Below are 13902 nucleotides of genomic sequence, written 5' to 3'. Positions count from 1 at the left end.
AGTTAAAAACGGTGGGTTTTTGAATCTGACAAACCTGGATTTTAATCCAAGACATGACACTTACTTGCTGAGTGAAATTGGACAATAACAAAACAAAAAGCTATCATTTATTGAATGGCTTGTATATTCTTATATAGTCTAACTCAATCTTCAATACTACTGTGTTAATTTAATACTTCTATATTAATTTCTTTAAATGAACATATTTAATATAATATATTCTTCTCTATATGAGTCTGAAGGGAATTAAAACCCATGTGGCCTTAAACTGTGATGATTACAGGGTTTTTTTTTAAGATTTTATTTATTTATTTTGAGAGAAAGAGTGCATGCATAAGTGGAGAGGTTGGGAGAAGGGTAGAGACACAGGGCGAGAGAGAATCTCAAGCAAATCCCATGCTGAGAGGGACTCAGGGCTTGATCTCACAACCGAGATCATGACCTGAGTGGAAATCAAGACTTGGAGGCTTAACCAACTAAGCCACCCAAGCACTCTTATGGTTTTTATTATTAATCAAGTACTGGAGTGATTTACACCGAGAAAACCCTCAATGAGTTGTAGTTACTTTTTTTTTTTTTTTAATTGGGTCAATATTAAATCTCAAAAATCTCTTGTTTTGTTTTGTTTTGTTGTTGTTTTGTTTTTAGTGGTTTTTTTGTTTGTTTTGTTTTGTTTTGCCTCTGGGAGTAATGATGCCTTCCAGACAGAATTAATCCCACCCACCCACCCCCCCACACACACCAGTGGTGTGTGATGAAAGAGAAGTCAGTACCATACAACTTCTATTTATCATCCTTGCATTATTCCATTTTACACTTCCTTTTCCTTCTTTGCCTACTATACTCCCACATTTCTGCAGAAGTTGGGTGAAGTGTCATTCCGAGTTTAATCGTTTACATGACAAAATTTTCTAGAATATCTTGTATATCTGGGAGTTCCCACCTCCTGGATTAGAGGAACATGATTTGTCACCAACAGGTACATTATAGCTTATATTTATATGAAAATATTACATGAACATTATATTTAAATCATTTTTGTTCTTATTTTATGGATGGTGTTTTTAAAGTGTTCTAAACCTAATCAAGAGGAATACTTATAAATGAAGAAAATTAAAGCCACCCATAAAAGAAGGATCTTGATTATTCCTGTATTTCAGTTTTGTTGAAGCTTGGTGTAAAGAGAACATACAAAATACTGCAGTAAATTGCTGGTTTAATTATGTAACAAAACCAAAACATTTCAGAAGCACATAACTCTATAGACAAGGATGAGATGCAGCATATCTTCACCACATTTTTTCTGGCCTTGTTTCACAAACAAGTTACCTAGATGGTGGCGGCACAGTCCTTACAGAAACCAGCTTAGAATTGTCTATATCTTTAAGTAACTTAGGAAAAACATTACTAATAGTGTATATTTCTATGTTTAAAGGGATATTTAAACCAGGTGAACTCCACTGTTGATCAAAATCCACTGTCACCAATCCATTTGTATTTTGGGATTAGAAGAAAAGCCAGTTCCCGGGATCGTTGAACAAAATCTCTGCTTGGAAATTTTCAGCAATGCTAAAATCCATTTTGCAGCAATTTTTTATGACACTTTCATGACAATAAAATACGATTGCCCAAAATGATTAACAAGTCAATTATGCTTCTGAGCCTAGTGGTTCTTCATAGCACATTTATAAATGGAAAAACAACATGTAAATGGAAATTTGTGCAAGAATGGCATATACAGCCATTATCATATGTGGTGAATTGGACACTAACAGAAAACATCTGCATGGACTTCTATGGAGATTGCTGGTTTGGGGATGTAAATACTAAAATGAATACTTCAGGCAATCAAGTTGTTTCCCAGATTCGCCCTTTACAAATTCAATTGGGAGACATCCTTGTAATTTCTTCTGAACCATCTCTTCAGTCTCCAGAAATAAATTTGATGAATGTTTCTGAAGCATCATTCATTGACTGTCTGCAGAACACCACAACTGAAGATCAGTTACTTTTTGGTTGCAAACTAAAAGGAATGCATACTGTTAATTCTCGGTGGTTGAGTATTGGGGCACATTATTTTATCACAGTAACAGCAAGTGGTCCATCGCTTTGTCACCTGGGGCTACGACTAAATGTGACAGTGAAAGAGCAGTTCTGCCAGAAATCTCTGAGTTCAGAATTTTGCTCTGGGCACGGTAAATGTCTTACTGAAGTTTGGAGCAAGACATACAGCTGCCATTGCCAGCCTCCATTTTCTGGAAAATGTTGCCAGGAACTTGATGCGTGCTCTTATAAGCCATGTGAAAATAATAGCATTTGCATTAATAAAAGAGGAAAATGGAATGAGCAAGGATATGAATGCATCTGTCACAGACCATTTAAAGGTAAGATTATTTTTTTAAAAAAATAACATAATTCGGGATGCCTGGGTGGCTCAGTTGGTTAAGCATCTGCCTTCGGCTCAGGTCATGATCCCAGGGTCCTGGGATAGAGTCCCCATTCTGCTCCTTGCTCAGCGGGGAGCCTGCTTCTCCCCCTGTCTGCCGCTCCCCCTGCTTGTGCTCTCTCTCTCTCTCTGACAAATAAGTAAATAAAATCTTAACAAAAATAATAACATAATTCTATTAAAATAAGAAAATAAACTGAGTTCACAAACTGTTACTTTCCAAAAAACAAACTACATTTCTAAAAAATTTGTAGATTTTTTAGAATGGGCTAAATTTGGAATCTGGACATAAAATTCCTATCAGGCATTCTCTAAAATAATTTTTTTGCTTATTTAAATAACAGGGATTTTTAAAAATGTATATTTGACCCTGAAATACCTATTTTAACATCTTTCTCAACATTCACTCTTAATGTTTCATATATTTAAAAAAAACACTATCAGAATAGTATTAGTCATAGAATGAAATTTCCAAGCTTATGGTATTTAGTTTAAACAGTTCTGGGTGATAATGTAGGAATTAAGTGTGAATCTGAGCAGAGGAAGATAAAGAGGTGTGTGGTTGTGGGGAAGGCATGAAGTTGCTTGGAAGAATTGGAAAAGAAAAGATAATTGTGAGCCAAGAGCAATGTTCTTTTTTTTTTTTTTTTTTTTTTTTGAGAGAGAGAGAGAGAGAGCACACATGCATGAGACCTGTTGGGGGAGGGCCAGGGGAGATAGAGAGAGAGAGAGAGAGAGAGAATCTTAAGCAGGTTCCATGCCTGGTGCAGAGCCCAATGTAGGACTCAATCTCATGACCCTGAGGTCATGACCTGAGCCAAAACCAAGAGTAGGTCACTTAACAGACTGAGCCACCCAGCTGCCCAAGAGCAATGTTTTTAATGGATATTGATGTGGCCCTATAAAGTGATTAATAAATAAGAGTGGAAAGGAAGGAAAGAACTTGATATAATTGATAAACTTGGTTATAATAAACTAAATGAGAGGCAATGATGAGGGAAGGTTGTAAAAAAAAGGACATTTGGTTAGTAGATGAAGCCAGCAATCTAAAAACAATGTAAACTATACTATCTGAGACTGAAGTGAGGATTTAAGGGAAAATCAACTATCACTACTTGAAAGTTTACTAGGGAATTTGGGTCATCAGAGGGAAATGAAGAGAAATGTAGGGAAAAATTTAATCTATAGGAACTTATGAAAGAGTTTTTTTTACTGGGAATTTAGAGACCTGGCATAGAGAGTTACAAAGGTAATGGGTAAAACAAGGAAGACCTAGAAAAGGGAATTGCTTGATGCATTTTGTAATGATAGTATGGGAAAACAAATAACAGATTGGTAGTACATTTTGGTCAAGAGAGAGGAAAGAGGGTGAGCAGTTGATATGATAGAAAGATGAGGCTCAGAGATACAACTGTAAATTTTTTTCAGGCAGGCTTTAGGGGACTTCAGAAGGTTTTTCTTCTGTGTGCCTGGGAAGACTATACTGGATCCAAGCTTGAGAAGACTGTATAATAAAATATCCCAATAAACCCTTGTAGGTTCTAAAATTCACCTAAACCAATCTTTCAGAGTAATTTTAGACTCTGTGGTAGGGAAGTAAGTACTAAGACCATTTCAGAAGTTAATTACAGCAATATCCACTGAACATCCTCTGCCTCTAATTGGGATCAAATTCTCATTTTATTCTTACTGGCATTGGTGAACAAAAATGTAAGTAACCCCAAGTCTTCCTGGAGGTTTTCAGATAATTAAAATTAAGACAGGTCATGGGGTACCTGAGAGGCTCAGTTGGTTAAGCATCTGCTTTCTGCTCAGGTCATGATCCCAGGACCCAGGGATCTAGCCCTGTGGCAGGCTCCCTGCTCTGCGTGGAGTCTGCTTCTCCCTCTGCCCCTCCCCCTGCTCATGCTCTCTCTCTCACTCTTTCTCTCAAATAAATAAATGAATAAAATCTTTTAAAAAAATAAAATTAAATTAAGGCAGGTCAGCAAAAAAGTGAAAGCAGTCAAATTGCTGATTTGGGGTGAATGAAAAAGCAATTTAATTGAGAGATCCTAAAGCATACATTTTAGTTTGTCCAAAGTATTTTAAACAATGTTTAGTTAGAAAATTTCTACCATCTATCGGAATATTAATTGGCATATATGTCATATGTCATATGTCATAGAATGCTATTTCAATGATTTTATCTTAGTTGTATACTAAGGTGGTTTGTTTTTACCCAATGTTTGTTTGTTTATTTATTAGAAACACAGCCATAGATAATTTAAATCATTAAATGTTAAATACCATAATACTGAGCATATAGCATAATACCACTTTATAATAATTGTTTCAATTTTAAGTCTCAGATGATACAGAGATATGTAGAATTACCAAAGAAATTGAGAATATTAACTGTATTAATTTGCTAGTGATGCCGTAACAAAGAACCGTAGTTTGAGTGGCTTCAACAACAGAAATTTATTTTCTCGCATTCTAGAGGTTAAATGTTGGAGATCAAAGTATCATGTAAGCAAGAATGGTTTCTTCTGAGGCCTCACTCCTTGGTCTGTAGATAGCCGTATTCTCCCTGTGTCTTCCCTCTGTATGTGTCTGTATGACCAAAATTTTTCTTCTTATGAGGACATCAGTCACATTAGATTAGGACCCACCTTAATGACCTCATTTAATCTTTATTACCTCTCTAAAGATCCTGTTTCCAAATACAGTCACACTATGAGGTCTGGAAGTTAGGATTTTAAATATGAATTTTGAGGGCTCACAACTTAGCCCATTACACTAAGATTGAAATAGGATATGTCCTATTGAACATTCTCTTGTTAATTTAGTTTTTGTACATGGAAATATTTGGCACATAAATATATTTACCTAAATTTTTATTGTGTCAGGGTTGTTTGGAGGTAAATGAAGGAAGAAGAGTTCTGTATTATTGTGGCAGGGCTGTCAGTCTATAAAGAATTTGAAAGGAATCAATGATAATGGCAAAAACTGCTTACAAATTAAATTAAGGATTCAGTTAAAATGGAGGGGTGGCTGGCCTATTGCTAAATTATGGGCAACTGTTTTATAGTAACATGTGTCCATTTGCCATGCCCTGGAATTTTCTAGGCACATTCCTCTACAAAGGATATTATGAGCTGATTAACTGCATAGAAAAGTATGCTATGAAAGGTTATGGTATGTGATATTGTAGGACCACAATAGTTTATATTAGTGAGATTTGGAAACCTGATAGAACAGATAGGGCAAAAAAATGTAGAGTTTAGAAGTTGGTGCATAATTTCTGAGAATCCAAGTAGCCTTTTCTCTTTTTCTCCCCCATAATTTCAGATTTTCTTTTATTATTTTATTTTATTATATTGTGGAAAGAACACTTAATATGACATCTACCCTCTTAATAAATTTTTAACTGTACAATAAAGAATTGTTCACAGTACACACAATGTTGTATAACATATCTCTAGAGTTTATTCATCTTGCTTGACTAAAACTTTATGACCAGGTTTCTCTTCGAATGGTGTCAATTTTTTACATTTTTCTCTTTTGAATTATCACTTTGGCCAGGTGATAGGGCTAAGACACAATATACTTTTGAATATGTCACTTTGTAAATTCCACTGCAGGACTACCACTGTATGTTGAAGAACTGATATGTACATATATTAATATTATCTAATGTCAAAACATGATTAACAAATTAAAATTATCATGAAAATCATCTAAAGCTCAAATATCAACAATCAGAAAAATATTTGAATACTGTAGTGTGGGTCAGAAGATGGAAAAAGCTTATTGAAGATGTCAAGCTGATTGAAATTAATTTTTATTTCAATTTAAATACATCATCATGAAGTTTTATTTGTTTATTATTTTATTTATTTATTTATTTATTTAGAGCACTGGAGTAGGGGGAAGGGCAGAGGGGATGGAAGGGAATTTCAAGCAGACTGTGCTGAGCACAAGCCCGATGCAGACCTCAATTCCATGACCCTGACCTGAGCTGAAATCAAGAGTGGGTCATTTAACAGACTGAACAACCCAGATGCCCCTTATTTCTTAATTAGAGTTACATTTGACAAAATTTTGATCATCATTATTAAAGGAATTTGGGGAAAATTAGTGACCATAGTTAACTATATACAGTGTAAATATTTTTAATCTAATTGAAAAATTAATTTCTTTCATTTGAATAGGCATAAATTGTTCAGAAGTTATTGGCCAATGTCAGTCGCATATCTGTTCCATGGGAATTGTGGCAATATTACTATAAATAATTTCATCTGTGAATGTGGTGAACCATTTTCAGGTAAAAAATGCACATGTGTATGTATGTATATATGCATGCATACAAATCATTTTAATTTTTGTCTTATTTGCTTCAAATTAAATTTGAAATGTTTCATTAATTATTGAAAAATGAAATTTTAGAGGTTCTACACTCTGAATACGTTTTAGGGATATGTTTAATCAGTTTGGTTAACAATTAAATGATCCTGCTAAATATTCCATATAAGACAAGTTTTGGACACCAGTTGACAAGTTTTTCACCATGATAAAATATATTTTGTTCTTAAGTTCTAAAATATTTTTAGACATAGTGCACATAATTTGCATAATTTTGCAAATTTTGCACACACTTTGCATAATTATATCTAACTTATTTCCTTATGTAATGTCATTACAGACAAATCCCATTTTATGAAGAGTAAAAATTTTTTTATTTCTTCTCAAATGAATTTAAAGATGTGGAATGAAATCACCATTTAAATCAATACTTTCCTAACTATTGATTAAATGTTTAAATAATGAAAATATGTTTAAAACATTCTAGTCTCATCTTTAAACTCTTCTACAGTTTCACATTTTCTGGGAAATATAACTAATTATCAGTGTATCTGACCCTCTTCAAAATGCCTTTAAGCAGTGGTGTCTCCAGCCACAATTAGAAGACACCTACAGACTCCTTTTGTGAGAGTACAACAAAAAGATGCATGTCTTCCAAATTACAGAGAATGGTAATATCTCTTAGTGTTTCTCTTGCAGGTCCTTCCACCTAACTCCATTGAGGGAGATTTGAAATTTTGGTAGAATACATTAACCACTGTCCCATAGTTAACAAGTGTTGGTAGTAATGCAGGCAATAAAGATTCTAATAACTATCTTTAAAAAAAAATCTTTTCAGGTCTTTTATCCCTCAAGTCTTCTTGTTCCTTGAAAAAGGTTATGAGTTGAAAGATTTATACAGTATTTTACTGTATCCTGCATATGTATGAAAACCATATAATTTATCTTTCCAGACCATGACATTTTTGAGCAAAAGAGGTAGCTAAAAACAGTTGCAATTATATAATATTTGAAATATTTATCTATTGACCTGCAAATTGGTTTAATTAAATAGGCAGACACATAAAGTAGTCCTATTCAAAAATTATTTTTAATAAAATTATTTTCAAAGAAGATAATTATAACTTGATCTTCAGTCTCTGCAGATCAAAGGAAATTTTAAAACATACTTTTTATTGATTATCTGAACATTACAAAACAATATAAGCAGAAACTGTGTTTAGCCATATTTATCTCTAAATAATATGTTGCTAATACTTTTATGAAGAATAAATATTTGTAATGTGGTCTTATTATTTTATTTTTTATAAAGTTATACCCTCATCAAAGTTGCATTTATGATTAATAAATTTGAAATTGTTAATGCCTTCAGTTGACTCCTAACTATGCCATTCTTAATTGAGGATATTTTCACTGAACTGTTGAGGTTCCTGTTAATCTCAAAAGAAATCTGCTAAGTGGAATGTAGTCTCAATTCAATTTTGTGTATAAAATACAAAAATCAGTTTTTTAATAGGAGCCATATTTTTATTCTGTTCAGTATTATTTTCTTTGACAAACATTACTTTAAAAGAAAAAAACCTTGTGAAATAAATGATCTTCACATATCATTCCTTTGAATGTTTGACTAATCTTAGTTGCTGCAAAGTTGTAAGGCTTCTCAATTTATTTTCATTATGTTCTGGTACATAAATTTATCCATAAAATATAGGATCCTCCTCAAACATTGCTTCCCACAAGTCCAGTTATTCCAGAGCACAGATATAGTGTTTATAATATTATACACTTCTAACTTATTGAATATGTTCAGTATCTCTGTTGAGTTATGCAGGAATACATTTTAATCACTCTTTAAAAATAAGGACTATTCACTAAAACTTTCAAAAACTGATTTTTTGTGTGCTTAATTTATTAAGTTGTTTGATTACATGCTTGTATGGTTCTGAGCAAAATGGACCAAAATTTAGATGATTCTTTCAACTATACATTCTGTTTCAATTATGTGAATATCACTAGTTTGGATTAAAATGTGAATTATGTGTGCACTATAATAAATTCCAAGTGTATTTCTTTCTCATCCTTTTTTCAACCTAATTCCATCTTTTTCTCAACTTAATCAAAACAATGTATACATCATGATAAACTTAACGAAATTTTTATTTATAATTTTAACACAAGAACCAATAACTTTATCTTTGAACAACTTACTGAATTTTCAGAAGCGTTCCTAATATCATATTTTGCATTCAACAGAATAAACATGAAAAGCTTTATTATAATTCAATTAATTGGATGGAAAAATCAAACCATTGTTGAAATTAACTGCTAATTTATTTAAGCCTCTAATTTTACTAATATCAAGCAGCTGGCATCTTTTAACTGTGTGCGAAGTTATTGTGTTAATTCAGCTGACACGTTTATATAACTGTCATTTTACTCATATATGTACAGAGAAACTTGCAATAGAAAATGAGAGAAATCATTTTGGGACGGTCACTTGATGTAAATGAAAAGACATTCTTCACAGAGTAATATTTAAGAATACCTTCGGCTTCTGCACCTGATTCATCATTGGAAGGCAGTCTTATAAGATAATTACTAACCTTTAAGATACATGCTGATGGTTCTTCAACTAATGTGTATCTTCTGATTTTCATATAGTCAATGATACCAGTAATAGTCTGTGATGAATCATTAATAGTGACATAGTATAGGGGCAAACTGCATATTCATTATCAACTTTCCGGGTAAACATAAATTTGAAACTTTTAAATTAAAAATATAAATTGCTTTTTTGGTTCTTTGAAAGAATTAATAAGATCAATAAGCCACTGGCCAGACTTTCCAAAAGAAAAGAGAAAGGACCTAAATTAATAAAATTATGAATGAAAAAGGAGAGATCACGACTAACAACAAGGAAATAGAAACAATTATTAGAAATTATTATCAACAACTATATGCCAATAAGTTGAGCAACCTGGAGGAAATGGATGCCTTCCTGGAAACCTATAAACTCCCAAAACTGAAATGGGAAGAAATTGACAACCTGAATAGGCCAATAACCAGTAATGAGATTGAAGCAGTGATCAAAAACCTCCTAAAAAACAAGAGTCCAGAACCTGGTGGATTCCCTGGGGAATTCTACCAAACATTCAAAGAAGAAATAATACCTCTCCTCCTGAAGCTGTTTGAAAAAATAGAAACAGAAGGAAAGCTTCCAGACTCATTCTATGAGGCCAGCAGTACCTTAACCCCAAACCAGGCAAAGACCCCCCAAAAAGGAGAATTTCACTGATATACCTGATGAATATGGATTCCAAAATCCTCAACAAAATCCTAGCTAATAGGATCCAGCAATACATTAAAAGGATCATCCACTACGACCAAGTGGGATTTATCCCCAGGATACAAAGGTGGTTCAACATTTGCAAATCAATCAATGTGATAGAACACATTAATAAGAGGAGAGAGAAGAACCATATGGTCCTCTCAACTGATGCAGAAAAAGAATTTGAAAAAATACAGCATCCTTTCTTGATTAAAACTCTTCAGAGTATAGGGATAGAGGGAACATTCTTCAAGTTCATAAAATCCATCTATGAAAAGCCCACAGCAAATATCAGCCTTAATGGGGAAAAGCTGAGAGCCTTTCCCTTAAGATCAGGAACACATCAAGGATGCCCACTCTCACCACTATTGTTCAACGTAGTACTAGAAGTCCTAGCAACAGCAATCAGACAACAAAAAGAAATAAAAGGTATTTAAATTGGCAAATAAGAAGTCAAACTCTCTCTCTTCACAGATGAATGATACTTTATGTGGAAAACCCAAAGACTCCACCCCCAAATTACTAGAACTCATACAGCAATTCAGTAATGTGGCAGGATACAAAATCAATGCACAGAAATCTAGTGCTTTCTTATAAACTAACAATGCAACTGTAGAAAGAGAAATTAGAGAAATGATTCCATTTACAATAACACCAAAAACCATAAGGTACCTCGGAATAAACCTAATCAAAGAAGTAAAAGATCTATACTCTAGGAACTACAGAACACTCATGAAAGAAATTGAAGAGGACACAAAAAGATGGAAAAGCATTCCATGCTCATGGATCAGAAGAATAAACATTGTTAAAATGTCTATGCTACCCAGAGCAATCTATACCTTTAATGCCATCCCGATCAAAATTCCAATGACATTTTTCAAAGTGCTGGAACAAACAATCCTAAATTTTGTATGGAATCAGAAAAGACCCCAAATCACCAAGGAAATGTTGAAAAATAAAAACAAAGCTGGGGGCTTCACATTGCCCGATTTCAAGCTATATTACAAAGCTGTGATCACCCAGACAGCATGGTACTGGCACAAAAACAGACATATAGACCAATGGAACAGAATAGAGAGCCCAGATATGGACCCTCAACTCTATGGAAAAATAATCTTTGACAAAGCAGGAAAAAAATATGCAATGGAAAAAAAACAGTCTCTTCAATAAATAGTGCTGGGAAAATTGGACAGCCACGTGCAGAAGACTGAAACTCGACCATTCTCTAACACCATCCACAAAGATAAACTCAAAATGGATGAAAAACCTCAATGTGAGACAGGAATCCATCAAAATCCTAGAGGAGAACATAAGCGGTAACCTCTTTGACATCTCTCACAGCAACTTCTTTCAAGATACATCTCCAAAAGCTAGTGAAACAAAAGCAAAAATGAACTTTTGGGACTTCATCAAGATAAAAAGCTTCTGCACAGCAAAGGAAATGGTCAACAAAACAAAGAGGCAACCCACAGAATGGGAGAAGGTATTTGCAAATGACACTACAGATAAAGGGCTGGTACCCAAGATCTATAAAGAACTTCTCAAACTCAACACCCAAAAAACAAATAATCAAGTCAAAAAATGGGCAGAAGACTTGAACAGACACTTCTCCAGAGAAGACATACAAATGGCTAACAGACACATGAAAAAATGTTCATCATCATTAGCCATTAGGGAAATTCAAGTCAAAACCACATTGAGATACCACCTTACACCAGTTAGAATGGCCAAAATGGACAGGGCAAGAAACAACAAATATTGGAGAGGTTGTGGAGAAAGGGGAACCCTTTTACACTATTGGTGGGAATACAAGTTGTACGGTACAGCCACTTTGGAAAACAGTGTGGAGGTGCCTCAAAAAATTAAAAATAGAGCTACCCTATGACCCTGCAATTACACTACTGGGTGTTTACCCCAAAGACACAGATGTAGTGACAAGAAGAGCCATATGCACCCCAATGTTCATAGCAGCAATGTCTGCAATAGCCAAACTGTGGAAAGAGCTGAGATGCCCTTCAACAGATGAATGGATAAAGAAGATATGGTCCATATATACAATGGAATATTACTCAGCCATCAGAAAGGATGAATACCCAACTGTAACATCAACATGGATGGGACCAGAGGAGATTATGCCAAGTGAAATAAATCAAGCAGAGAAAGTCAATTATCAGATGGTTTCACTTATTTGTGGAACATAAGGAAGAGCATGGAGGACGTTAGGAGAAGGAAGGGAAAAATGAAGGGGGGAAATTGGAGGGAGAGATGAACCATGAGAGACTATGGACTCTGAAAAACAAACTGAGGGTTTTAGGGGGATGGGAGGTGGCAGGATGGGTTAGCCTGGTGATAGGTATCAAGGAGGGCACATATTGCATGGAGCACTGGGTGTTATATGAAAACAATGAATCGTGGATCACTACATCAAAAATTAATGATGTATGGTGACTAACATAATAAAATTAAATTAAAAGAATAAAAATATAAATTGCTTTTTATCTTTTTACATTTTAAGTATTTATTATAAAATAAGAATTAAACAGCACAAAACAAAATATGTAAGTAATAGTATATTTATGTCAGGGACTTGTAAACTTCTTTTCTGTAAAGGATCAGATAGTAAATATTTTAGACTTTCTGAGCCGTATGATCTCCATTGCAATAACTCAACTCTGCTATTGTAGTGTGAAAGAAGCCATAGACAATATGTAAATGAGTGAATTTCATTTGTTCCAATAAAACTTTATTTACAAAAATAGGTGGAAGGTCATATTTGGCTTAGAGTTATACTTTATCAACCCCCAATTTATACCATACCTGTGATCAACGGTATGAACAAACATCTATACCAAGAACATATAGAGATAACTCTCTATACACTTTATGACAGCACTGCTTGGCCTCTGTTTGTCTCTCATATAAAACACAGACATAACTCATAATTTCCTGTGATTCCCACTGACCCAGCTTACTTGCAATCAGGAAGCTTTGTGTTCATGGGCAGCATTATCAGATCCTTCTCCTATCTACTGAAACAGGAAAGAGTCAGTTATTTGTGGCTTTTTGGGTCTTCAAAATCCTTCAAGCTATCCTTAAGTGAGAGATATAATATTCTTTGCATCTGGAAAGGACTAGAAAAAAGAGAAGTGGGTTATCATTGGCTAACTTGCTAATTTATCCTCATGTTACATAATATATTGCCTATATATTTCTAATACTCTTAGAAAAGACCATGGCAGAATTTAAAATACAAAGTGGAAATCTATCAAACACACCCCTGTTTATTTTAATGAAAGTATGAATAATGGTAATTAGAAATCCAGGACAAGTGGTAGTTTGGTAATTGGGGAGAACTGATATCTTAGCATATACTGTCTCACACTCCATGAGCATAAACTGCTGTTATCATGGGCAAACTAGGATGATAACTCTATTAGAAGATACAGTAACTATTATAGATTGGGTTATTTTTTGGAACCTGTTTATTGCAGTATTCTGTGACTTAAAGCCATAACCAAAAATATATAAGAAACATCACATTTTTAAAGCTTATAAAGTACATATGTATGTGTGTATATATATATGTATGTATGTATCTGTCTTCAATCAATTTAAATCATGTCTGCAAAGAAATAAGGTATAGAGTACACCAATCCTATTTTAATATTAGTTATCCTTTAGAAAAACACATATTCCTAAATTTTAAGACACCAAGAGTATGAATAAGAATAATTAACTGTGAGGTCAAACTGCAATATCAGACATTATAAAAGTAGACTTA

General features: G+C 33.8%; 1 protein-coding gene across 1 annotated transcript in view; it reads left to right on the top strand.

The window, feature by feature from the left end:
• Positions 1-1633: 1633 nt before the first annotated feature.
• EYS (eyes shut homolog) overlaps positions 1634-13902 on the top strand; it is a 162374-nt gene continuing 150105 nt past the window's right edge. Inside the window, 3 exon segments of the mRNA XM_034990397.1 lie at positions 1634-2384; positions 6643-6687; positions 6690-6755. Of these exon segments, the coding sequence (XP_034846288.1) occupies positions 1634-2384; positions 6643-6687; positions 6690-6755 (862 nt within the window).

This window comes from Mirounga leonina, unplaced genomic scaffold (assembly GCF_011800145.1).
Source record: "Mirounga leonina isolate KUSES-001 unplaced genomic scaffold, KU_Mleo_1.0 Mir_53, whole genome shotgun sequence".
Classification (NCBI taxonomy): domain Eukaryota; kingdom Metazoa; phylum Chordata; class Mammalia; order Carnivora; family Phocidae; genus Mirounga; species Mirounga leonina.
Note: the sequence above shows the minus strand (reverse complement) of the source record. Positions and strands in the feature narration are given on the sequence as shown.